The sequence below is a fragment of the Panthera pardus genome, unplaced genomic scaffold (genome assembly GCF_024362965.1).
Source record: "Panthera pardus isolate Hobbes unplaced genomic scaffold, ASM2436296v1 HiC_scaffold_20, whole genome shotgun sequence".
Taxonomy (NCBI): domain Eukaryota; kingdom Metazoa; phylum Chordata; class Mammalia; order Carnivora; family Felidae; genus Panthera; species Panthera pardus.
Window position 1 is genome coordinate 59,655,241 of NW_026526766.1, and position 25,872 is coordinate 59,681,112.

General features: G+C 38.9%; 1 protein-coding gene across 5 annotated transcripts in view; it reads left to right on the forward strand.

Annotated features, from left to right (window-relative positions):
- Positions 1 to 25,872, forward strand: part of TDRD7 (tudor domain containing 7) — a 77,285-nt gene that overhangs the window by 23,214 nt on the left and 28,199 nt on the right. For all 5 annotated transcript variants that reach the window (XM_019454418.2, XM_019454417.2, XM_019454419.2 and 2 more), the window contains 3 exons: positions 7,756 to 7,829; positions 10,068 to 10,285; positions 22,394 to 22,980. In XM_019454418.2, coding sequence (XP_019309963.2) covers positions 7,756 to 7,829; positions 10,068 to 10,285; positions 22,394 to 22,980 — 879 coding nt within the window. The remainder of the gene's footprint in view (positions 1 to 7,755; positions 7,830 to 10,067; positions 10,286 to 22,393; positions 22,981 to 25,872) is intronic.

The following is a 25,872-nucleotide window of genomic DNA, read 5'->3' on the forward strand; positions in this document are numbered from 1 at the left end:
AGAGAAAATAAATAATATAAGATGGGCTTGGAATTTCAGAAAGGAAAGAGCAGAACTGGTAAAAACAGGTGTAAATGTAAGATTATCCTTCTTATGAGTTTCTTAAATCATACTAGGTTGAAACAAAAATTATAACACTATCTGATAAGTGCTCAACATATATAGAGAAAGAACTTAATTAAATTTGCAAAACTGGGGGGAGGAGAGGAGACCTAAAAGGAAGTAAGGTTTGTACACTTAAAGTAGTAAAACGTTGATACCAATGGAATGTGATGTTGTATATATATATTGGAATGCTTAAACCAACTAGTAGGAAAGCTATACAAAGTGATATACAGAGTGATCAAACAGGGGAGGGGCAGAGAGAGAGGGAGACACAGAATCTGAAGCAGGTTCCAGGCTCTGAGCTGTCAGCACAGAGCCTGATGCAGAGCTTGAACCCACGAACTGTGAGATTATGACCTGAGCCAAAGTCAGACGCTTAACCAACTGAGCCACCCAGGCGCCCCTATACCACTTTTTCTTTAACTATTCCTCAGTTGATGGACATTTGGGCTCTTTCCATAGTTTGGCTATTGTTGGTAATGCTGCTGTAAACATCAGGGTGCATGTACCACTTCGAATCTGTATTTTTGTGTCCTTTGGATAAATACCTAGTAGTGAGATTGCGGGTTGTAGGGTAGTTCTATTTTTAACTTTTTGAGGAACCTCCATACTATTTTCCAGAGTAACTGTGCCAGTTTGCATTCCCACTAACAGCATTCTCATCGACATCTGTTGTTTCCTGTGTTGTTAATTTTCGCCATTCTGATGGGTATGAGACAGTATCTCATTGTGATTTTGATGTGCACTTCCCTGATGATGAGTGATGTTGAGCATCTTTTCATGTGTCTGTTAGCCATCTGGATGTCTTCTTTGGAAAAATGTCTATTCATGTCTTCTGCCAATTCTTAACTGGATTATTTGGTTTTTGGGGTGTTGGGTTTGACTAATTACTTTCAATGTAAGTTTAATTACTTTAAATGTAAAAATGCATGAAAAGATGTTCAACTTCATTAGCCATCATGGGAATGCATATTAAAACGCATATTAAAATGAGATATCATCATGACACACCTATCAGAATGACTAAAGTAAAAAATAGTGATAATACTGAATGCTGGCAAGAATGCAGAGAAACTGGATCAATCGTACATTGCTGTTGAAAATGTAAAATTAATAGCTACTCTAGAAAACAGTTTGGGAAATTTCATTAAAAAACAAAAGCAACTAAACATGCAGCTATCACATGACCCAGCAGTTGCACTCCTGGGCATTTATCCCAGAGAAATGAAAACTTATATTTATATAAAAACCTGTACACAAATGTTCATAGAAACTTTATTCATAATAGTCCCAAACTGAAAACAACCCCAGTGTCCTTTAGTAGGTGAATGGTTCAACAGACTGTAGTACATTCAGACCACAGAATACTTAGCAATAAAAAGGAACAAACTATTAATAACACAGCAACTTTGGTGGATTTCAAGGGAATTCTGCTCTGTGAAAGAAGCCAGTATCAAAAATGTTACATGCTGTGTGATTCTATTTATATAACATTCTTGAAATGACAAAATTGTGGAGATGGAGAACAGATAAGTGTTTGCCAAATGTTAGGGTTTTAGGAAGTCGGAAGGGTGTGGCTATAAAGGTATAGCAAGAAGGGGCCTTGTGATGGGACAGTTGTGATTATAATGATTATAGTCTGATGATTATAACCAATAAGTTATTGATTACAGTGGTGGTTACAAGGATCTATATATGTGGTAAAATTTCACAGAACCACATGCACACAGACACACACACATGCACATGCGCATACATGTAAAACTGGTGAAGTTTGAATAAGTTCTGGATTATACCAATGTCAGTTGCTAAGTTCTGGATTATACCAATGTCAGTTGCCTGGTTCTGCCGATGTACTATGCAAAGATGTTACCATTGGGGGAAACTGGGTGAAGGGTGCATGTGACCTCTATGTATATTTTTTGCAACTCCCCATGAACTTAAAAGTACTTCAGAATACAGTTGACCCTGAACACCATCAACATGGAGTTAGGTGTGCTAACCCCACACACAGTCAGAAATACACATACAACTTTTGAGGCCCCCCCCCCAGTTTGACTGCTAATAGCCTACTGTTGACCAAAAGCTTTACTGATAATATAAACAGTAGGTTAACACATATTTTGTGTATTATATGTATTATGCATTGTATTTTTACAATAAAATGAGCAAAAAAAATATTTTTAAGGAAATCATAAGAGAAAATACATTTACAGTACTGTACTGTGTTTGTCAAAAAAATATGCATCTGGTGGACCTGTGTAGTTCAAACTCATGTTGTTTAAGAATCAAGTGTAGGGGCACCTGGGTGGCTCAGTCGGGTAAGCATCCAGCTCTTGGTTTTGGCTCAGGTCATGATCTCACGGTTCATGAATTTGAGCCCCGCATCGGGCTCTGCGTTGGCAGTGTGTAGCTTGCTTGGGATTCCCTCTCTGTCCCTCTCTTTCTGCCCCTCCCCTGCTCGTTCTCTCTGTCTCTCAAAAATAAATAAATAAAAACTTTAAAAAATGTTTAAAAAGTGTAAAAAGTTAAAAAAGGGATAGCAAAAGCCTTATTTTTATGGTTTTAGTTTTGAGAATTAATATATCCTTTTATCTTCTGCCTTTCACTGTAAAAATTTCAAATTTCATATGGTAGAATATCTTGTACAATAATTTCTAAAACTATACACCTAGCTGTCTTCAGCTGTCTTGCTTTACATAGGTTATGTTACAGACTACTTTAACTATAAACTGTTAAAGATGTCATAAAACATCTTAATCAAACCCTTTTTTTAAGAGCATAATACAAATTGAAAGAATCCTTTTAAGAGGAATCTAAATACCACCTGGTGGCAGCTATTATGTGCATCCCTTTTAATTATAAAATCAAAAAAATTACTCTTACCAAAAATAGGACAAGAGCAAAAGCTGTTTTATCTACTTATAAAATACATGAGCAGTAATAGTAAGTAGTAAAAACTATTATTAACATTTGGAGGGTCACCAAATCTTTTGGGAAGCTGATAAAAGGTATAAATGATTTTCCCAGAAAAATATATGTGTACACATATACATACATCTTTGTATATTCAAGAGATTCATGGACCTCAGAAGCCCCTTCTCAGGATCTTTGGTTAAGAATTCATGCCTGCCAGTTAACAAACTGAAAGCGTTCTAGAAAAATAGCATAGCTGATATTTTCTGATATTGTAGGCATCAATCTAAGTTTATCATGTGTCCAGTAAAATACAAAGAGGGGTCAGGAGTAAGGATATATGATTGATTTGTGATTTCTCTGGTTTATATGAGGGAAGGAAATGTGTATATCTAAAATAATATAATATATAACCATGGTATTTTTATTAAAGTGATAAGATTACTAAATGAGGTATTTAATATATTTATCCATAAAACACAGATAAATATGGTACTGAAGTTCAAGATTCCCATTAGGCCTAGAAAGAGAGAAGAAATTACTGTGTATATTGTAATGAGTAAGATCATGGACTTTGGATAGGAACAAATGGCTGTTTGGCACTAACCAACAGGCACTATGATTGAAAAGGCATCTTTCAAGTATTAAGCTAAATAAATGTGAATTTGTTGTTGGTTTCTGCTTCTTTGCATATGTTTAAAACTGTTGTATGTTTAGTATGTGCTAAATATTTGTAGGAAGTATTTTCTAAAATACATTTATTGCTTGGCTCTGATTGTAAAAATACTATGTGTATGGCATAGAAAATTTGCAAAGTGTAAAGAAGTAAAAGGAATTTTTAAAATTGCCTCTAATCCGGAGCACCTGGGTGGCTCAGTTGGTTAAGCATTGGACTCTTGATCTCGGTTCGGGTCATGATCTCACAGTTTGTGGGATTGAGCTTGGAATTCTCTCTCTCCCTCTCTCTGTGCCCCTCCCTTGCTCATGTTCTCTCTCTCTCTCAAAATAAATAAATAAACTTAAAAAAATTGCCTCTAATCCAAACATAAATGTAAACATTTAAAAGCTGTGGATATATAAAACGTTTAAACATAAATGTAAACATTTTAAAAGTTGTGGATATATAAATTTTTAAAAATACAAATGGGCTCTTGCTATATCTTACTATTTTATAACCTGTTTTAAAAAGTAATATATTGGGGTACCTGGGTGGCTCCGTCGGTTAAGCGTCCGACTTTGTCTCAGGTCATGTTCTCACAGTCTGTGAGTTCGAGCCCGCATCGGGCTCTGTGCTGACAGCTCGGAGCCTAGAGCCTGCTTCTGATTCTGTGTCTCCCTCTGTCCCTCCCCGACTCACACTCTCTCTCCCTCTCTCAAAAATAAATAAACATTAAAAAAGTTTTTTTTTTTTTAAGTAATAATATATTGTTAACCCACATGATTAAGTATACTAGTACACTATCATTTTTAATGTCAGGGAGATCCATTGTCCAGCCTCCTATTGCTGAATATAAATTATTTCCACTATTGTAAGCAATTCTACAATGAAACATATTTGTAGAACAGTCCTTGCATATATTCACGACTAGTTCCTTACAATAAATTGGTAGGAAAAGGGTAAGAGGGTATACATTCTAAAGGTATTACTAATTTGTGCTCTACACAGATTATACCAATTATATTCTAGAAGCATATGGAAGTGATTATTTACTTGTACCCCTGCCAGTACTGGGCACCACTTTTTCAGTTGATGCCAAAAGGTGAAAAAATATACCTATATTTTAATTTCTATTTCTTTGACTTTCATTCTTAAGGGGGTTATAATTTTGTCATATGTTTACTTGACCATTTATAGATCTTTTATGAATTACGTGTCTTTGCCCTTTGTACAAACTTTCTGTTGGTTTTTTCTTTTTTCTTTCTCATTTGTAAAAATAATTTATAAATTAAGGATGTTGACCCTTTGTAATATGTTGGCAATATTTCCTCAGTTTATTTAATTTTTGTATTTCCACTATACAAAAACTTTAAAATTTTATATTTTTTTATCTAACTAAATCTACCAATCTGTTCCTTTGTGGCTTCTGTCTTTAGGTATTATGCTTAGAAAATCATTTTTACCCCAATACTATATAATAGGTCTTCTGTTTTCTTTTAGAATTTTTATGGTTTCATTAAATCTTTAATCCAGAATTTATGTGGTTGTGTATCATGAGAGTTAGCAGTCTTGTTAGCCAGATGTCCTGATACCAGTTATTACATGATTTTTTTCTTTCCATGCTGGTTTAAAATGCTGTCTTTACCAATTGTAAATTGTTATAAATATATGACTTGGTTTCTGGCCTTTTCATTTGGAATCATTAATTACCTGTCTAATTCTTTTGCTGTGCCAAACTATTCAGATTATTATAACTTTATAAGGTGTTAATAACCTTTACTCTCTACTTCCTCCTCTTTCTACTGCTGATTTGGTTTCTTGCTTCTAACATGTGCTTTTATTACACTTATTGCCACTATCATAGCACTTAGTAGGTTTTGTTCTTATAGATTTTGTCAGTGCATTATTACCTATTTTTGTGTAAGAGGTTATACAAATCTAGCAGCTCACAACACCTAATTATTATTTCCTAATTCCTGTGGGTCATGTATCTGGTACTGCTTAGCTAGGTCCTCTGCTTCAGTCTCTTATGAGGCTGCTGTGGGTGTTGGCCATGGATGGGGTGAACTGAGCAAGAATCTGCCTCTGGGCTGACACACATGCTTGTTGGCCAAATCACTTTCATTTTTTTCCTCAGCGCTTGACTTCCTGGCTGTTGGCCAAAGACCACCTTCAATTTCTTACCACACAGGCCTTCCCAATATGGCCATTGGCTTCATCAAAGCCAGCAAGGGAGAGATTATGCTGGGGGGGGGGGGGGAGGGGAGATTTGTAATCTCATCATTTGTAATCCCCTCAACCTTGAAATATTCTGTTGGTTAGAAGCAAGTTACTCAAGGGAATGAGGTTATATAAGGCTGTGGCTTGGCCACCAGGAGGCAAGAATGACTGGGGGCCATGTCACAGCAGCTTACTACAGTCGGTTTTCTCAACTGTATGTATAGTCCATGAGATAGGGGTGTGTTTCTCTTATTTAATTGTATACAATTCCTGTCTGCCCATGCCCAGCTCATAGTAGGTCCTGAAATAAGTGTTTGTAGGGTAAGAATGTGTCTCTAATAAATGGCATATGTTTAGATTTGATAGGGTGGTTTTTGGACCAGTCTAAGTATTTGTCTTTTAAAATACTTAATAATTTGTCTTTTAAAATACAAAATAATAAAATTTTTATACTTACTTTTATAAGACTGGTTGGACCACTTTCATCTTATTATGTTTGTTTTTCACGTGTTCCTGCAGTTTCCCTTGAAATCTTTCTTTTGCTATGTCAACTGTTTTCTGTCCCATCCATCAGACCTACCTATGCCTGAGCCATATCAGTCCCTGCCATAATCTCTCTGTGCTCCCTCTTTGCTCATAAGCCTCTGCCTGCTAATAGAGCCCTCACAGCTGACTCCAAGCAGAGGAGGGTTCCAGTTTACAACTTTAGGGCTCTGGTGCAAGGGAAAAGAGGGCTGTCTCCCTGCCAGTTCTCTAAAAATAGAAGTTGGATATGTTTTTGGCATCTTCCATTATTACCTAGATGCATTAATATATAAACATGATGTTCTTATAGTTGCATAGCATCATATATTAAATAAGTTGTATTGGTAGCCTACCATTTAATAATTTCTTGTAGAATTAAAGTATTATGAAGAGATGTTTTTTATTCCAAAGAATTCATCTAATTTTTAGAGTATTCCATACTATCTAAAAGTTGGAAAATATGTATATTGTGTCATTGTCACCTTTTCTAGTCCCATACCCACTGCTGGGCAAGTTGTACTCATAGGTTAATTCAATCATCCTATTCATTCCTACAACATTCACTGCCCTTTGCAAGTATCAAGCACTGCCCTAGGCTCTGGGAACAGGTTATTAAGACACTTGGAGCCTAGTGAGGGAGACTGACATGAACATATATGAGTGTGTGTGTGTGTGTGTGTGTGTGTGTGTGTGTGTGTGTCTGGTTTCATTGTCCTCATATTTGGAAAAATCTTCCTATGTATATCCAATATAATTCATATAAAAATTATTTTGGTGAGTGTATGAAGTGTGGGGAGACAATGCTTTTTCTTTTCTAACTTGCTACTTGAGCAGTCCCTCTGTGGTTTGGAATGCCACCTTTCTCACGTGCTAAGATACAGCGTCAATTGAGTGTTTCTAAGCTCTGTATCATTTTACTTATCTGTTTAAATATTATAAATGTTGTAACTTTATAACTCACTTCAGTATCTGGTGGTAGAAGTCCTTCATTTTTTGCTTGTATTCCAAAATATTCTTTATGATCAACTACTTATTCTTTGCATGGTTTTATTTATTTTGTATTGCTGGTCCCTTAAAGGTGATTAATTGGAAATCTAACTTCCATGTTCTCTTAAAGTCCTAGTTTAAATTTAGCTTTTAACACATTTTCTCTAATATGAAACATGAAAGTTGATACCAGTATCATTTCATTTTTGCTCATTTTGAAATATTCTAATGAATTCTTTTGCTATTCAGTGCCACAGAAACTTTAAATGAAAAGCACAATGCTTAAAACCTGGCATAGACTTTGATGTTTGATTTTTAACTTACTTTTTTTTTTAACACCTTAGGTTTAGCCCAAAGGCGTCCCTCCCACCACCTTTTCAGATGCATCTCTCAAGAACCTGTGCTAAGGAAATAAATGGTATGTTTTCTAAACATTATCTTCATGAAACATTTCGGCTTCTAGAGCCTTAGAACCCCAAGAAAAATATCTGGTGGTGGCTGTGCGCATTTGCTCTCACCCTATCCTATTTATTATCTTTCTTCCCCTCTTTCCTCATTTCTTTAAATTATGAATTGAAGTGATCTAAAGAGAAAATAGCACCTCCAGGGATATCATTATTCTGACATAAGGCCTTCCGCATATTAGACGAGTTCTGTTTCGCTCCATGTGTCACCGAGAGATACTTATGTGCCTTGTCACCCTCTTACTCTTCAGAGGATAAGATTTAAAGCACATAAATATGAGGTTTCAACTCAGAAAATAGTTTCAGATACTCCACCATTTTTAAAAACTGGGACCCTAAACTATACACAGTGACCACTAAGCATCTTAGTATGATACAAATGATTCCTTGGGTTAGAAGATCCAAAAGAGCTGTTAAGAAAACAGTGAGAAACGTAATAAAGTCAAAGAATCTGAAGATTACAATTGCACACACTTGTCGAGGTGCCTGGGTGACTCAGTCAGTTGACAATCTGACTTGGGCTCAGGTCATGATCTCATGGTTTGGTTCGTGGGTTCAAGCCCTGCATCGGGCTCACTGCTGTCAGTGCAGAGCCCGTTTCAGATCCTCTGTCTCCCTCTCTCTTACTGCCCCTCCTCCATTCACGCTCTATCAAAAATGAAAAAAAAAAATAAAACATTAAAAAAAGTAAAATGCACACACTCGGCATCTGGTCTCCTCCAACCAAAGTATAAATTCCCTGCTCATAGATGCATCTGAGGGAACAGTGTTTCAGGATCAGTATTTACATTGCATGAAATTTAAGTGTGATTTTAAATGATCTGTCTCAAGTGTGATTCTGACTGAGTCAAGATCATTTTTTCCATATGAACACATCTCCAGTATTTCTTATGGAAACTACTTGAATCATATGATTTTTGTTTCTGTCAATAACTTTTACACATGTATTTTCTTTTTTTAAATTTCTTTTAACGTTTTATTTATTTTTGAGACAGGGAGAGACAGAGCATGAACAGGGGAGGGTCAGAGAGAGGGAGACACAGAATCTGAAACAGGCTCTGGGCTCTGAGCTGTCAGCACAGAGCCCGACGCAGGGCTCGAACTCACAGACTGAGAGATCATGACCTGAGCCGAAGTCGGCCGCTTAACCTGAGCCACCCAGGTGCCCCTACACATGTATTTTCTGAAACATGGCTACTCCCTTAGAGGTTGTAAATCCTTTTAAATTAGAGTAAGCTTTTTTTCTGCAGAACGCTGAGGACTTGTTTCAGGAGGATTGCAGTTCACGGGACAGCTGATATGTACATGCTTACACACAGCCTCTCCTACCTGTTATAAAACAGACTCCTTCGTTGATTTAACAGAAACCACACAAGCTTAGGGGACTCCCAGTGACCCCACAAAACAGATGCATTTGCAGACTCCAACTGTGCATTAGTTACTGACACTGTCTCTTTAAGGGGGTCTGACCAGTTCTCAGAAGCTCATCTTTTCCTTATTCCTGATCCTTTTATATCGTTATTTGGGAAGAACCTAAATAAATTAGTGATGTCCTTATATGGACATTGTGTGCCCTTTTGTTTGCCGAGCCAAACTCAGTCTAGTGCCCTGTGCTGGGTGAGAGCAGAGTTAGCATCCAGCCCTCCTCAAGGAGCTGCTCACCCTTTGGCTTCCTGGCATCCTCAGACGCTAGAGGCCCCAGACCAGTCTGTGTATCTCTCTACCTGCCAGTTTAAAATAGAACTTCTGTGTATTGCTAAATTGTTTTTCTCATTAATAAAGCAGAAAAACATATTTTAAAAATTTTCAAAACACATTTTCAAAATTTTCTATAAAATGTTCTTTGATCTTACTATTAAAGCACTATCCTAATGCTTTGTGGAATACAGGTTTAAATAAAGCATTGCATATAAACCAGTATTGTCTAAAGTTTAACCTTTCTTAGTTGCAGTTAGAGAATGATTGGTTAAATACTAAATTTTATTATTCTCTATGAAACAAGATCATCCTGATGTTTAAATTAGGAAGCACCCTTGTCAGTGTCCTTCTTGGCCTTATCCTGTCCACTTCTAAGTCCCTTGACCCCCATAAGCCTGAAGTGTAACAAAGCCTAATAACACAGATACTAGGTAATGGGGATAATCTAAAATGTTAAGCCTTTTGGTTAATTCTATCATTTTTTTAATTTAAAGATAATTTAAATCAGACTGTTGAAAAACCAAATGTCACGCCTCCTGCCTCTTACACTTATAAAATGGATGAGGTTCAAAACCGCATAAAGGAAATACTAAACAAGCATAACAATGGCATTTGGATATCTAAGCTTCCACATTTTTACAAAGAGTTATATAAAGAAGAACTTAATCAAGGAATTTTACAACAATTTGAACACTGGCCTCATATTTGCACGGTACGTTTCTCCTTACTCCTCCCTTCTGATGCCTGCTCCCTGCCCTTCTTTCAGATTTTGAGTTATTAATCACATCACCTTTTATACAGGGAGCATGACGCACTTGACATAATATTGCTTCATTAATATTTATCTCTAAGATTAATATATATTGGTTCTTACTTACGGAGATAGGTCAAGGTCGAGGACTGTGTGTGTTGTGATTGCTGTTTTTACATATTTTGTTTTAAATTATTTTTAAGTGCATTTTATATGTGGTAATATGTATACCATTTTGTATCAAACTGTTACCAATGGATACTGATAACTTTGCCATTTTAATAACTTGAACTTACTGGTAATAAAACTGCATTTGCTTCAAAATTTTACATGCTGGTTCCTGAGCATTTTTTAGAGACATTCAGCTGAACTGATTTTAGTTATTTTGACTACTTATTTATACAGTATCTTATTTTAATTTAAAAATGAACGTAGGGTTATGATTTAAAATTTTTGCAAAATTCTTTGGAGGAAAAAATTGACAAGTTAACTGACATCAATTTCTATACCTGTTTCTACTTGAGTATCTGTTATAATACAATGATGGATCAGAATAGTTTATTAGAAATCTTAGTTCAGCCAGCGATAGAGACAACTAAATTCCTAAACCAAAGTAACTAACTTTCAGGTTTCTTAATGTTTTCATTTACATAGAATGTATTCAATCGTAACTATTCTAAATGGTAGCATTAGCCGCTACTTGGTGCTTCTGGAATTAAATATACATACAATTTTGTTTTATAGAAGGCTTTCATTTATTTAATTGAATATGTATTTTGGCCCCTGACCTTGTTGGGTAATGCACAGGCCACTCTGTTGTTCTAAGCCCCTGGCCTGAAGACATGTATTTTTGTAACCACTTTTTCCTCCAGGTCACTGACATGCATTCGAGTTCCAGTAACTTTCCAGGCAAAAGTCATTCTTTCATGCATCCAACCTATTTATTCATACACGATTTACTGTGCACCTGCTGGTACCAGTCACTGACTTAGATGCTAAGAACACCTTAGAGGCGTGTCACGTGTCAGAATATTCAGTAGGAAGTGGGAAAACAAGAAGAAATAGCAAACTCTGGCAATAGGCTGTTTTCTTCCTTACGAAGTCAAGAATGTTTACAGACTGTAAGAATGTTACCCTGGTTTATGTGGAATGTAGGGTTTATCCTTATAATGGGAATTCCTATTAGTTGCTGTTCAGTTCATTCCATTTTTACTCCTTTCTAAGGAGAGTTTTCTCACTGGTTGCAGGTTCAGCAGCATTGATGTGCCCACTCAGATTTCCCTCATCTTGAGGGCATTTTTGATATTTCACCGCGCTACTCAGTTTAGAGGTTCAGGGCATGGAGACCCTTCTCAGGGGTGGATAGGGTTCTTTTATTTCTTAAATCCATAGACAGGCATGAACTTATAGCACATCTCAGTGAACTTAGAGCCTTTTTTTTGTCAGGATACACCTATAACTCACTATAAAGCTTTGATTTAAAAAAAAAAAAGTTGTCTTTGGAGTAAAGTTTTAAAAATTAACTCCACAGAATCTTCTTAATGTATTGTTGTTTCTGGTTACTTTATTTTATACTCCATGATAATTACTTTTGTTTGTGTAGCTTAATTTATAGCTTTTGGGGGAAATCTTCATCTGTGTTATCTACGTGTCTGCAAAGCCCCAAAATCTCTCTTGCTAGGATTATAGGTGAGAGAGTATCTCTTTGATGTTAAAACCTTACTTAAAATGAAGGGTTTCCTACTAAATTTCAGGAGCTGAAACAACTGACTTTTTTATTTTTTCGTTGCTCAAATTTATCTTTCTTGCGTGATTATTTTCTGTTCAGGAGGTAAGGGTAGAACCCGAAGCAGAAATATGATATACCTTCCTTATCTATATGCTGTGTCTCTCAACTTTGAGTAGGACTTCTTAGGTGCAATCACTATAAATTATTAGGGATGAAAATTGCTTAGTGTAAAAGCATTACATCTAAGATACCAAAAACTGCCAGTCTTATTGATGTCTATTAATATTTTTCAAAACTCTTTTTATAACATCTAAATATTCTTTAATAGCCTACTGGTAAACAGTTTTAAACAGTTACACCATGGTTATTTATAGACCGTTTTAAATAGTTATACTACCATGCTTGTTTTTCTTTTCTTCTGACTTCTTGCTTTCCACTTTGGTGAAAAGCAGAAACACTGAGAGCATGACCAGAGCTGATACTATTACAGGCAAGGACAGACATCCTCAAATGCAGCACAGAAAAGTTAGGGTAAGGAAGATTCGGTCTTGTATTCGGTATGTATCTCTCTATATGGCTTATCATGTAACCGAAGAAGAAACCCAAGTGCAGTGTATTTCCATATTGTTTTTTAAAGGACTTTCTCAGGGCACCTGGGTGGCTCAGTCGGTTAAGTGTCTGACTTCGGCTCAGGTCATGATCTTGCAGTTTGTAAGTTCGAGCCCCACTTCAGGCTCTGTGCTGACAGTTCAAAGCCTGGATTCTGCTTCAGATTCTGTGTCTCCCTCTCTCTCTGCCCCTCCCCCCACTCATGCTCTGTCTCTCTCCATCTCTCAAAAATAAACATTAAAAAAGCTTTATAAAAAGGACTTTCTCCCCCGATCATATAAAACATTCTATATAAAAAATTAAAAATAAAGCTATGAGGGGCACTTGGGTGGCTCAGTCGGTTAAGCATCTGACTTCGACTCAGGTCATGATCTCATGGTTCATGGGTTCAAGCCCTCTCAGCACAGAGCCTGCTTCAGATCATCTGTCTCCTTCTCTCTCTGTCCCTCCCTCAGTTGCACGCATATGCTCTCTCTCATAAATAAACATTTATACAAAAAGTAAAACTATGAAAGTAAAATCACCCATTTATACATATGTACAGTGGATACCATATATACTTGCAAGACTCAGAGGTAACCACTTGCAGGTATTTCCATTTGAATATCAGAATGGGCAACATGAGCTTCTGGGGCCAAATAGCAGCTCTGAAATTTTACTTTCATGGAGGTTTTGATCAGCTGTATGCAGTATTCCATTTCGCAGGGATGTTGGATTACATTTTGATGCAGGCAGAAGGATGCTTTGACTCTTTTGTGCTTCATCTTGGGAATCATTCCAACAACAAAGTGTGGATTGAGTTTTGAAAGCTAAAGAGAATATAAAGTCATACTCACCATGATGAACCAGTTGCATAGTGTTCTAGGCAACTTGTGAGGGAAATGGAAACTGCAGGAGCTGTCCTGGAAAGGCAAAGAGCCCAAGATGGCAGGCCTTAGACCAAGGGTACTGGAGTCCAAGCATTTCCATTCAGTCCTTGGAGGAGGACAACACCTCTTGGGTGTTGTTGGTCTTATTAATAATGTTCTTCTTAACTGCTGTGTTTGGCTAGTATTTATGAAATGCTGCTGTGAACCAGACACTGACCTGGGTGTTGGAATAATAGTAAACAAGACAAACATGATCCTTGCCCTTATGGAACTTCCTGTCTAACAGAGAAAATAAACATGGAACAAATAATGATAAACCTGTGATTGTATTGAAGGAGAAGGGCAGGGTGCTGAGGAAATGTGTAAACAGGAGGGCCCAACTTAGCATGATGAGTTAAGAACTTCCCAGAGGAGGTGGCTGCTACACTAAAACCTAACAGGTGAACTGAAGTAAGTTAGGCAAAGGAAGCAGCTCATACCGAAGCCCTGAGATGGAAAGAAAAACAGGGCTTTTTCAACTGAAAGAAAGTAAGGAGAGAGTGGCTCAAGAAGAAACTCAAGAGGCAAGCAGAGGCTAGGTCACCTTGTGAAAGAGTCATCATTTGGTGGGAACTTAGCGGATTCCCCCCACCATGAGGTCACCCAGGATCCAGAGCCTCAGCAGACTTGGATTTCTGGTAAAATTCCAGATCTTATAACAATGACTGTTGAGCCTCAGAGATTTTGTCAACATTCTCTACTTTCTGCAGTATGGGTAGAGAGAGAAACCTCTCCATTCCCACATGAGCCAGAACATCTGTCTGTATTTAATGTCTTACCTAAAGCTGCAGAGAGAGCTGGGGGGCTCATTCTTTGAGCCAGACAGGACCACAGGCACTCAGCTGAGAATTTGTACCCCGCCTCAGTGACCTAGAGGATGAGCATTGGGCAACACTCTGAGTTGTCCTGGAGGCACAGCGGGCTTCGTTACAAATGTGGCATTTCGTGAATGAGAGCATGACATCCTAGAACATGAAATGTGAGTGATTAAAAAAAATGCCCAATTGTACTAATTATTCATGCTTTGATAAAAAGTTTTTACTGTTAATCTGCATTTTTGTTAAATGTCATCTTCATACCCACTGGAAAGCACTACACTTCAAGTTGTTTAGTACTGTAATACCTCAGACTTTAAAAAATGCGTCACGGTGGTGACGGCTGTCTCTCCACTTACAAAGATACGTTTTTATAGTTTTGGATGTTCAGGAATGTTTCTGTGGTAATTAATTACATAAGATAGTAAAGCACCTGTCAGCCCATGCAAAGTGAACTGCCCTTTTTTTAAAGCCTGGATATTTCTGGGCTAAGAATGAACAACTTGCATTTCTAAGGAAGTGCGTGTAAATCGAACAGCAGTGATGCATGCTCAGACTTAATGGTATCGATACAATCTATATAGCAATGCCAGCAAAAGCCACAGTGAGAAGGTAAACTGAGGCCTTGAAAGTATAGCCATAATATCTCATTGGAATCCAATTTCTTTTCTCACTTTTCACCAGTAAAAAAATATGTAGTGAACACACTGGAACAGTTTTTAAATTTAATTTCAGTGAGCATCTGAATAGGAGAAAGAATAGCTCTGTGGCAAAATCAGAACAGAGACATTGGTGTGTATGATGTTGCTGTGCTGGACTTGAATAGAGCAACTGCCCATCGGACCCTAGAGTATGATAGAAGGAGTGTGGGCTGGGGCACCTGGGTGGCTCATTCCATTAAGCATCTGACACTTGGTTTTGGCTTGGGTCACGATCTCAGAGTTTGTGAGATCAAGCCCCACGTTGGGCTCTGCACTGACAGCATAGAGCCTGCGTGGGAATCTCTCTCTCTCTCCCTCTCTCTCCCCCTTCATCACTCTCTCTCTCTCTCAAAATAAATAAACATTAAAAAAAAAAGAGTTTGGGCTTTGGAATTCCATGTTTGCCTTGCCATTTCTTGGCTGCATTACTTTCAGCACACAAATCATCCTCTCAGGTCCCGACTCTTCTCTAAAATGTGACTGTTTCATAGCACCTGTGTGGCTCAGTTGGATGTCTGACTTTGGCTCAGGTCATGACTTCATGGTTCATGGGTTTAAGCCCCACGTCTGCTCTGTGTTGACAGCTCAGAGCCCAGAGCCTGCTTTGGATTCTGTGTCTCCCTCTCTCTCTGCCCCTCCCCCACTCACGCCCTGTTTCTGAAAAATGAATAAACCTTAAAAAAATTTTTAAAAAAATAAAGTGTGACTATTTGTACCCATCGCATAGGGTTGTTGGAGTAAAGTGAGAGAAACTATAAAAAGCAGCTGCCACTATGATATCAGACACATAGCAGGTATTTAGGAAAAGGCTGTTTTTGTTTTGTTTTGTTTTAGAGAGAGAGAGAGAGAGAGAGAAGGAAGACCGGCAGGGAAAGAGGGAGAGAGAGAATCTTAAGCAGGCTCCGTGCTCAGCACGGAGTCTAATGCGGGACTCCATCCCACTACCCTGGGATCATGACCTAAGCTAAAATCAAGAGTCAGATGCTCAAACAACTGAGCCACCCAGGGGATTCAAGGCTATTATTTTTTGAGGGGCAGCCCAGCTTAAACTAAAGCAGGTTATATATAACCCACTGGTAAACCAGAGACATGCCCAGCAAGCTCTACAAAGGAACTTATCTCAGTGAAGATAGAGGAAAAATTAAAGAAGGAAGAACAAAAGTTTAAATTGAGAGAAGATAAAGAGCAATAGATGACTGAAGTGAAAGGGATCGAAACTCCGAGATGAGGTGAGTTTCTGTTATCTTGGGGGCACAACCTCCACCCCCAAAGGTAATGAGAACATACCTAGAATACCTACTTAGCCTAGAAGGCACAGTGAAAGCCGCCACTGCCGGCCAAGATCATCCCAAAAAGCTGTGCACACATTTAGCCAGGAGAAGATGCCCTTGTCTTCCTGAGAGAAACTGAGCAAGAGCCTGACCTTGAGCCATGCTGAATGAAAAAGACTTGAAGTCTATTCTAATATAGTTGCAGTCAGCATCAGTTAGAAGTCCGTAGTAGGAAAAGGAGTGAGAGGTGAGAGAGAGTATGAGCCTTGAAATGTATACAGTCTGTAAAACTACTCATCCAAGGTGGTGGAAAGAGTTTAGTTTCTCTGAGAAGATGGTTTGGAAACAGTCAGGGGTTACCCTCTACAAGAAACTTTTTACTTTTACCTTTGATTAAATATCTGTGGAATATTCTACAAACACTTGTACTTTCTTGAACAGAAGCAACTAAAAACTTGTAACTGTTTCTGAATATCTCGGGTTTGGCATCACTAGCATCGGTAAAGCACTACAGAGAGGGTGGCAGATGTTGGTGGTGTGGAACCTTGAGATGTGGGGGTTAGCTCATCTCTGGACTTCTCTGTGTGTAATTTATGCCCCACCCACTGCCCTTACAGGCTTCACCTCCCAACCTAGGTTGTCTTCATTGTGGCCCAATGATGCCATTGGGGACCATTTTCTCATCTCTTTCTTGTTGTCTGACTTTTCCAGTACTTCTCAGCTTTAGCAAAAAAAGACTGAGCTCTTATGGAGGTCATTAACCACTCAATCTTTCTTTCTGTGAACTGGCTATTCATAGGGCACTAGCTTCTTGGTCAGTAACTCTTCAATGTTTTCACTGTTGCAAGGTACTCAGGGGTCTTTATTCACTGCTGAAGTTGAGTTTTTAAACTGGTTTCTTTTTGAAGTTCAAAACCTTGCCAATGCTTGGAGAACTGGGAATCAGATCTCCAGGTAAATATGATTTTATTGTACTGGTGGAAATACAACTGTGGCTGGATAAGGCCTATACAACTGTTTTGGAAAACTTTTATTTAATTGGACAATACCAATTCTGTCATAGAATCATAAAGAAAATTCTAATTCTATGAAACACAGTAAGGTTACCTCAGCAGCTTATGCTGTTTAGTTAGCAGATGAGACTTCCATAGACTCGAAGGATTTTGGCTTCAGGAATTTAAGTTTACAGCACAGGTAAAATCAGATAGGAAGAAGTAAAGACCTCTTAGAATTAAGAAGAAGAAAGTTTCTAGACTCATAGGGTAAAGACTTTTATGTGTGTGAACAAATGGGGCTCCTGAAGAGATTGATGTTTGAAAGTCTTGGGCCTTACCTATACCAAACCTACTATGTCTGTCCTCAATTTACAAAATCCCAGAGGTGTGTGAGAGAAGTATCTCACTGCAATTCCAAATGAGGCAGAAATCAAACTAAATATAATGAACTTGTGGGGATAAAGTCTAAGGCATATCAGGTACCAGAATCTTCTGATGAGTACCAAAGGAGATGGCTTGAACTCTGTGGTGTAGGGAGTTAATCTTTTGTGTTACCTACCTGTCTTTCCTGTGGGGTCTGGAGGTGCAGTGGGGGTGAGTAAAGATATGAAGTTCTAGGTCATGCCACCTCCCAGTCATTGAAATGGTAGCTTTTTAAGTGGATATCCAAAGTCCCCTCCCCCCCACCAAAAAATGTAGAGCCACAAAACAAAACATGGAGGAAAAGAGTAGGATTATGATCTTGAATCTTCTTCTACAGAAGGCTTATGACTCCCTCCTCAGATGCGTATCTGGATCAGGTAAACTAAAGGTGTAGAGCACCCTTGTAAGAGATAACTGAAATGATGAGCTGCTGATATATCAAACTAAGAATATAATAAAAGCCATATTTCAAGTAGCTGTTGACTTACCTTGGTCATTTGTGAAGGCTAAAGAAAGCTTTCTACTTGGGGGCTGTGACAGGAGATCACATGTCAGTCTGGTCAGATGCACCAGAGCACAGTGAATAATGGACACCACACTGTAACCCACGTTATAGCAATTCCTTGTCTTTGGGGAGATTGCCATAAGTTTGGGATACAGTAGTAGGTATCTTTCCTAAGCCTAGTTACCAGAAAATTAAAGAGAGACAAAGACACGTTTTGTGGAGGATAGGTAGCAATCACTGTAGAATGCCTGGGAAAAGCAAATTTTCATTCATATGAAAATTTTAAAACAAAGTTGAAGTTGAAAAAAATTACATATAAGTTCAAAAATTACATCTGTGAGAGTTAGGTTTTTTAACTTGAAATGACACGAATTTCATGATTTTTCCCTTTGAATTCAGTAACCCTTTAGCCAGTCTCCAAAGATTGCTTGGAAAGCATGTGGACCAGACATATTATCCATATCACCAAGCTTATCCATGAATATTTGCCTAATGTATTGAAGGGCATCTCATTCAGCGTTGGTTAGTGTCAGGTTCAGTTCCGGAAATCAGGCCTATGTTTAATCTTAGTAAAGGCTGAATTGAATTTAAAGAGGCCAAATTACTGGAGAACAAAGTAGAGTTTAGGCTCATAACCAATCCTCTTGAGATTGAGGAAGAAGCACATTGGAAAATGCCTACAATTCAAGGAACTAGTCATTTGGAGATAGGGGGTGGTTATCTTCTTTAAACAATAACAGTAAGATGAAACTGCTTAGGAAAGAAATCTGTCTTCTAGTTCAGGTAGTTATTTGGCTGTTAGAAATTTGGATAAACTTAGGCTTGTTGGTTAAAAATCTACTTTATAGGCTGACTGGAGAAGCTTGACTTAAATGTTGTAGACACAGCCCTGGAAGCTTACTAATTCCAGATGATCTTTTAGCATTATTATGATACAAAGGTCAGAAAAGAAAGGGAATTTTGTGCCCCTTAAGTGGCTGTAATGTTCATAAACTTCTGTTAAGGTAGTAATTCCTGGTGAGAAGAACTCAGTGTGCTGGCCATGTTCAGAGATCATGTCTAGAGATTTGATAAAGGGCATTGTTAGGTAATTGGTCCTGATCACATCTAAAGCACAGGTGGGAATGGAAGCTTCGGGACTGGAAGTGGAGGAGGCTGTTTTGTTTTGTTTTGTTTAAGGTTTATTTATTTATTTTGAGAGACAGAGGGAGAGGGGCAGAAAGAGAGGGAGAGAGAGAGAGAATCCCAAGCAGGCTCTGCACTGTCAGCATGGAGGCTGATTATGGATTCGAGCTCAGGAACCGTGAGATCATGACCTGAGTCAAAATCGGATGCTCAACCAACTGAGCCACCCTGACACCCCTAGGGGACTGTTGAACAAACACTGAAGTATCTCATGTTCCAGTTCACTCACTGGAAAGAAAAGGGTCATAAAGCTGAAGAACCCTTCCTATCCTCTCTTGAGTTAGAAGAAGCCATGTGGACAGTTGGGGCATGGGACTTGTGAGAGTTATTATAGATAAATAAGATATTCCACTGAAATTAGTTTCTACCATCCACCTTGGAGAAGGTATTGCAAAAAGTTGAAAAGAGGTCTGTAGGCAAAGAACGAAGATGGGCCCCGAAGCCTCAGCTGGCTTTCGATATGGAGGACTGTCATGTCTAAATCTAAGATTACATTAATTGGGATTCTATATGACAAGTGGATAATTCACATAGAACTCTATTTTATATCTCCATTTGCTCCAAAAGTATGTTTCTCAAACCCTTCTCTGGATACTGTATTCTTGTATCTTATTAAGTGTCTTAAAGCACGGTGAGGATTGCCATTTTAAGATTTCAGATTTACAAACATGAATCTCAGGGCACCTGGGTGGCTCAGTTGGTTGAGTGCTGACTTTAAATTTTTTTTTTTAACATTTATTTATTTTTGAGACAGAGGGAGACAGAGCATGAGCGGGGGAGGGTCAGAGAGAGAAGGAGACAGAATCCGAAACAGACTCCAGGCTCTGAGCGGTCAGCCCAGAGCCCGACGCGGGGCTCGAACTCACGGACCGTGAGATCATGACCTGAGCCGAAGTTGGACGCTTAACCAACCGAGCCACCCAGGCACCCCGTTGAGTGCTGACTTTAGCTCAGGTCATGATCTCACAGTTCATGGGTTCGAGCCCCACATTGGGCTCTGTGTTGACAACTCAGAGCCTGGAGCCTGCTTTGGATTCTGTGTCTCCTTCTCTCTCTGACCCTCCCCCGCTCATGCTGTTTCTCTCTGTCTCTCAAAAATAAATAAACGTTACCAAAAATTTTTTTTAACTGAATAAAAAAATTAAAAAAATAAAAACATGAATCTCAAGACCATTGAGAGCAAAATGAGAAATGGTCCAAATATTTATATCCCTAAGTCTTAAAATTAGGGACATAAATTGTAACTGTCCTATAATGCACCAACCAGAGTGTCAAAAGGTGTCAGCAGCAGGAGTCCACCAACGATGATAGGGAATGCCAGCAGGTGCTAAATGCAGACTAAGTTGCCTCTGCTTTTATTGATGCTTGGGGTTTTGGGCATGGACTTTCCCCCCCAGTCCTCAAAACTTCAACACACATTGGCAGAAGAATGTGAGGAGGAAAACCTAATGTTTTATACTTGTGCTAATATTCATCCTTCTCATGTATCACCTAGAATATATAGTCAGGACTAAAAGGTATCTATCTTAATATTCAATTGACTACACCTCTCGACTTTTTAATGCTCTTCTTGGGTAACAACACAATACCTTCTTTGTGTGTACATATTTATGTTCTTCCTAAGCATTATGTAGAAAATGAGTTAGAGAGGTCAATGTTCTTTACTAACAAGCTACTCAGTGTACTTTAATATTCTATTCTTCTTGGGAGAGGGAGGACTTCTTATAAGCTTGTATTGTTACCTTAGTGGTCTGGAATGTTTTTCCAAGGACTCAAATTGCAGCTAAGGAATAACTGAATAGGATCTGACAAAATAGGAACATCTTAGAGGGCTGTCAATGCTAACTTCAGTCTAATCAAAGGTTGAGAAACCTTTTTTTATAAAGGGCGAGGTAGTAAATATTTTAGGTTTTGTGGGCCAACAGCTGTGTCATTGTTACCCATAGTCTGGCACAACCACTCAACTCTGCTACTGAACTGCAGAAGCAGGCCTCCACGATGCATAAGCAAATGGGCATGGCTGTGTTCCAATAAAACCTTATGTACACTGAATTTCATCTAATTTTCACATCACAAAATAATTCTTTTGATTTTTTTCAACCATTTAAAAATACACAAATCATATTAGCTCATAGGCAAGGCAAAAACAGGTGGTAAGATCAGCTTGTACCCTGGTCTAGTAATAGAAAGGCTTACAACTTGGACAAAGTGGCACCATGCATCAGTTTCTCTTCTCTTTCTTCTCTTATACAAAGAGATGCCATCGAGCCATAACTCTCAGAAATGTTACACAGATAAAATTAGAGATTGGATGATGTACAAATGCCAGGCATTTTTATCTCTTGTTCTTTGGAGGGGCAACTTTTAGCTAACTTTCTACTTTAGTGGTTGTAAAAACTGTACCTTGTCTCTGGAGAGTCTTTTTCTAAATAACGTAAAGCTAAGGGTTTTCTCAGGATACTACAAGAAGAAGAAAAAAGCTAGCTCTTTAGGTTTGTCTAAAGATGTCCTAACTTTCTTCCCAGTGGTTTATTCCTGACAGTTCTGATACCTTTTCATGGCTTCATCCCACCTTGTATTTAGTCAGTTTGTAAGCTGTTGCTTTGGATTTGACAGAACTAAATGAGATACCTGGCTTATGGGGCAGAAACTCTCATGATTTCATAGGGTTGTTGGAGGCCAGATGCCTCATAAGGGAAATTCGTGCTATTTTATTTCCCTGTTTATTTCTAAAACGTGGCTCATGATGTCATTTGTGGATGAAGGCAAGGGATTAAGTCTTAGTGGTTGAGGAGAGTAAAATGTACACTTTTGTTTCTCTCGATTAACTTGAAAACAGTGTCATTCTCATTTAAAATGCATTGATGTGTTTTCAGGTTGTTTACAGCCATTGAAATATCTGTCATTTGCTTTATTTAAAAATTTCAGGTGGAAAAACCTTGCAGTGGTGGTCAAGATTTACTTCTTTATCCAGCTAAGAGAAAGCAGCTTTTGAGAAGTGAACTGGATGGTGAAAAAGTGCCTCCATCCCCACTACCTGCTCCAAAACAAATACCACCATTAAAAGGGTGTCCAGCAGTTATGCCAGGAGACTTTAAAGAGAAAGTCGCGGAGCTTCTGGTGAAATATTCAAGTGGTCTTTGGGCCAGCGCACTCCCCAAAGCATTTGAGGACATGTACAAAATGAAATTCCCTGAGGATGCCTTAAAAAATCTTGCCTTGCTTTCTGATGTATGCACCATAGACTACATTTCTGGAAATCCCCAGAAGGCCATTCTCTATGCTAAACTTCCATTGCCCACTGACAAAATCCCAAAGGATGCAGGGCAATCACATGGCGATTATGATATCAAGTCTATGGTCGAACAAGAATATTTGCAGATAGAAGAAAACATTGCCAAAAGTGCTGATACCTTTGTGGAGAATACAACAGTTCCTCCGTTAATCATTCCGACTGAGGCATCCCCATCTGTATTGGTGGTTGAACTGAGCAACACAAATGAAGTGGTTATCAGGCGAGTTTTATTTTCTAATTCTTTAGGATACTGCTGTACTGTTGTCACTTGGCTATTCTTCCCGTGGATGCTGGAAGTTGAGGAAGAATAGTATATTTTTAGTTCTGTAGAGTTATAATGAAGTATAACCGTAATTCTTGTTTTTACATCTTGTACATTTCTCTCAACTGCCAGAACTGTGTTTGTATCTTTTAGGAGATTAATTCTCATTTCTTCTACATTAATGGTTATATATGTACATTCGTCTCTCCCAGTAGACAGTGAGCATGTTGAAATCAAAGCACTTTAAAAAATTAATCTCTGCATATATTCTGAATATTTGGTAGATTTGTTAAATGTGCAACTGTTCTCAGAAAAGATAACAGTATTAAAATTGGAATGATAATATGGTCTGAATGCAAGAAGAATCTATGTCAAAAGCATAATGATAACTGTGTATATCAAAAGCAATGAATGTCTAATCCATAGAATAAGTAAGTCACCCACTAGGTAGGTAATACTATTTAATCTGGGACTGTGTAGCATTTTACACAAGTCAAAATAGCCAAGCACTGCCTACCTAGTACAATACATAAGATTAGCCCTTGGAGCCAAAGGTACTCTCTGGTTACTTGGTCCTTTTGATATCATCGTTGCCTGGGCAGAAGAACCATTGCCAAAGTGGCTGATGATAGCTGGAATTACAAAAGATGGTTCAGCCCCAGGCACCTGACATGGACTTTTGGAGAAAATATAGAATACACAGAAGATATTAAAAGACTATAATTTGTAGTTTCTAACTTGGGATAAAGAATGGAACCAGTGTAGCTGGATCTCTGGAGGCACGAGCCTAGAGTATGGCTGTGGACAGAAAAGGAAAAGGCTGAATCAGAGCAGTGTCCAGTCTTCTTCAACCAAAATGTTGAAATGTGGGCTGTTACTCCTCCAGAGAATCTTAGGTAAAAGTCTGACTGGATAATGAAGTGGAATCAAGTGTCTTGGTATGCTCAAACTAGATTGTACAGAACCTTTAGAGAGGTCTTATTCTGTACAGAGGTAGTAAATGAATAAAGCTTTTATTCTAAGATGCTGTATTGCCTGAAGATGTAAATGGATTGTTGAGGGTTGGGGATTCCACTGTGGTTCACTAATAAATTGAAGTAAAGGAAAGATGTTGAGGAGCACGTTGCTAACTCCTACCGTTTAGAAGAAGTCTAAGTCTGCCTCCCTGGCAGGATCCTTTGGTGTCTGTTACTATTAGCTGTCGGATCTGTTGTCAGAGACCAAGCACCCAGCACTGGGCTCGACATCGACAGATCATATGATTTCTGATGTTCTAACCAAGGGTTGGCAGGAATCTGGATCAGGTCCAGGACTTCAGTAGAAGGGTTCTAATCTATGTCAGGATGATTAGGTCCAGGTCTTCAGATTGTTTAGATCCCCTTTTCCAATATAAATTTGAATCCTGGAGTTAGCATTCTACCTGTTCAGCACAGTTGCTGGCAGCCAGCAAGCATGATGGGTAATGTGTGCTGTTAGATCGACCCAAGGTCATTGGCATCCCCCACCCACCAACCCAGAGACTCAGTAGATTCCAACCAGGCTGAGCCCTATTCTATATTCATGTCTTCACCCAGGTAGACAGTAGGCTCTGGAAACTAGGCCTGTGACTCATGAAGGGTCTGAGGAGGGGTTGTGGCACAGACCTCATACCAAGTGTGGGAATGCCTTGTCTTCAGTGTCAAAAATTAACTTTGTGAAACTGTACTTACGGAATACCTGAATTAGCCTACATATCATTCTTTGCCCACTTGTTCAGGTAATTGGGAGACAGTGCAGGACTTCATTCTTCCCACTACCCACCATCACACCAACCATAATATCACCTCCACCCAAGCCAAGTAGCCATTCTTCTCTGCCAGTTGTCATTGAGAGTGGATTTCATGCTGCTTCTCTCCACCTTCCTCCTCCCTAGCGGGTGCCTGTGCTGAGCACACAACCAAGTCACAGGCTGCTGCCCAGGCCTCCGGGCCGGTTAGGCTCCCAGGGCCGTGGCAGCACTAAAAGGAGGACCTGTGTGGGGCGCCTGGGTGGCTCAGTCGGTTGAGCATCCGACTTCAGCTCAGGTCACGATCTCGCACTCCGTGAGTTCGAGCCCCACGTCGGGCTCTGGGCTGATGGCTCAGAGCCTGGAGCCTGCTTCCGATTCTGTGTCTCCCTCTCTCTCTGCCCCTTCCCCATTCATGCTCTGTCTCTCTCTGTCTCAAAAATAAAAAATAAAAAAAAAACGTTAAAAGGAGGACCTGTGAGACTCCAGGTCTGGGAAATGGGCACTCGGCAGAGCTACAGACCTCCTGGGGGACGTCAGAGCTGAGAGGCAGCTGCACCCCAGGCAGCACCTTACCATTTGTAAAGCTCAGTAAACTTAACCAGCAGAGTGTGACAAAGCTTCTTCAGCTGTTTCTGGAGTAAATAAGATGCATGCAATATTTGGTTTTAAAATAGCCATTGCTCAAAAGAGGCATTCTTTTCATTTTGTGTAGGACCTTTTAAAGCTTTTTTAACTCTAGTAACAAATAGATTGAATAGGGTGTCTTCTGTCCTGCCAATAGTTACCAAGAATGCATGAAAACATTTTCAAAGGAGTAGTCTCTTAAAGCTGTATAGGAGCACTTGGGCCCTGGGTAAAAGCGGAACAGTGCAAAGGGCAATGTGCTTGTTGGCATACCCCCCATCTCCCTAGTCAGTGATTCTGGTGCCGTTACGGCATAGCTTCCAGCTAAAAAGCTTCATCCTGTGGTTGAGACAGCTCCTGTTATAGGAGCTGAACTTGATTTGCTGGGTTTCACATCCTAGAACGAGACCTTTGATGGAATTGTCTCTAAGTACTAAAAGGCAAGAACACAAGAGCTT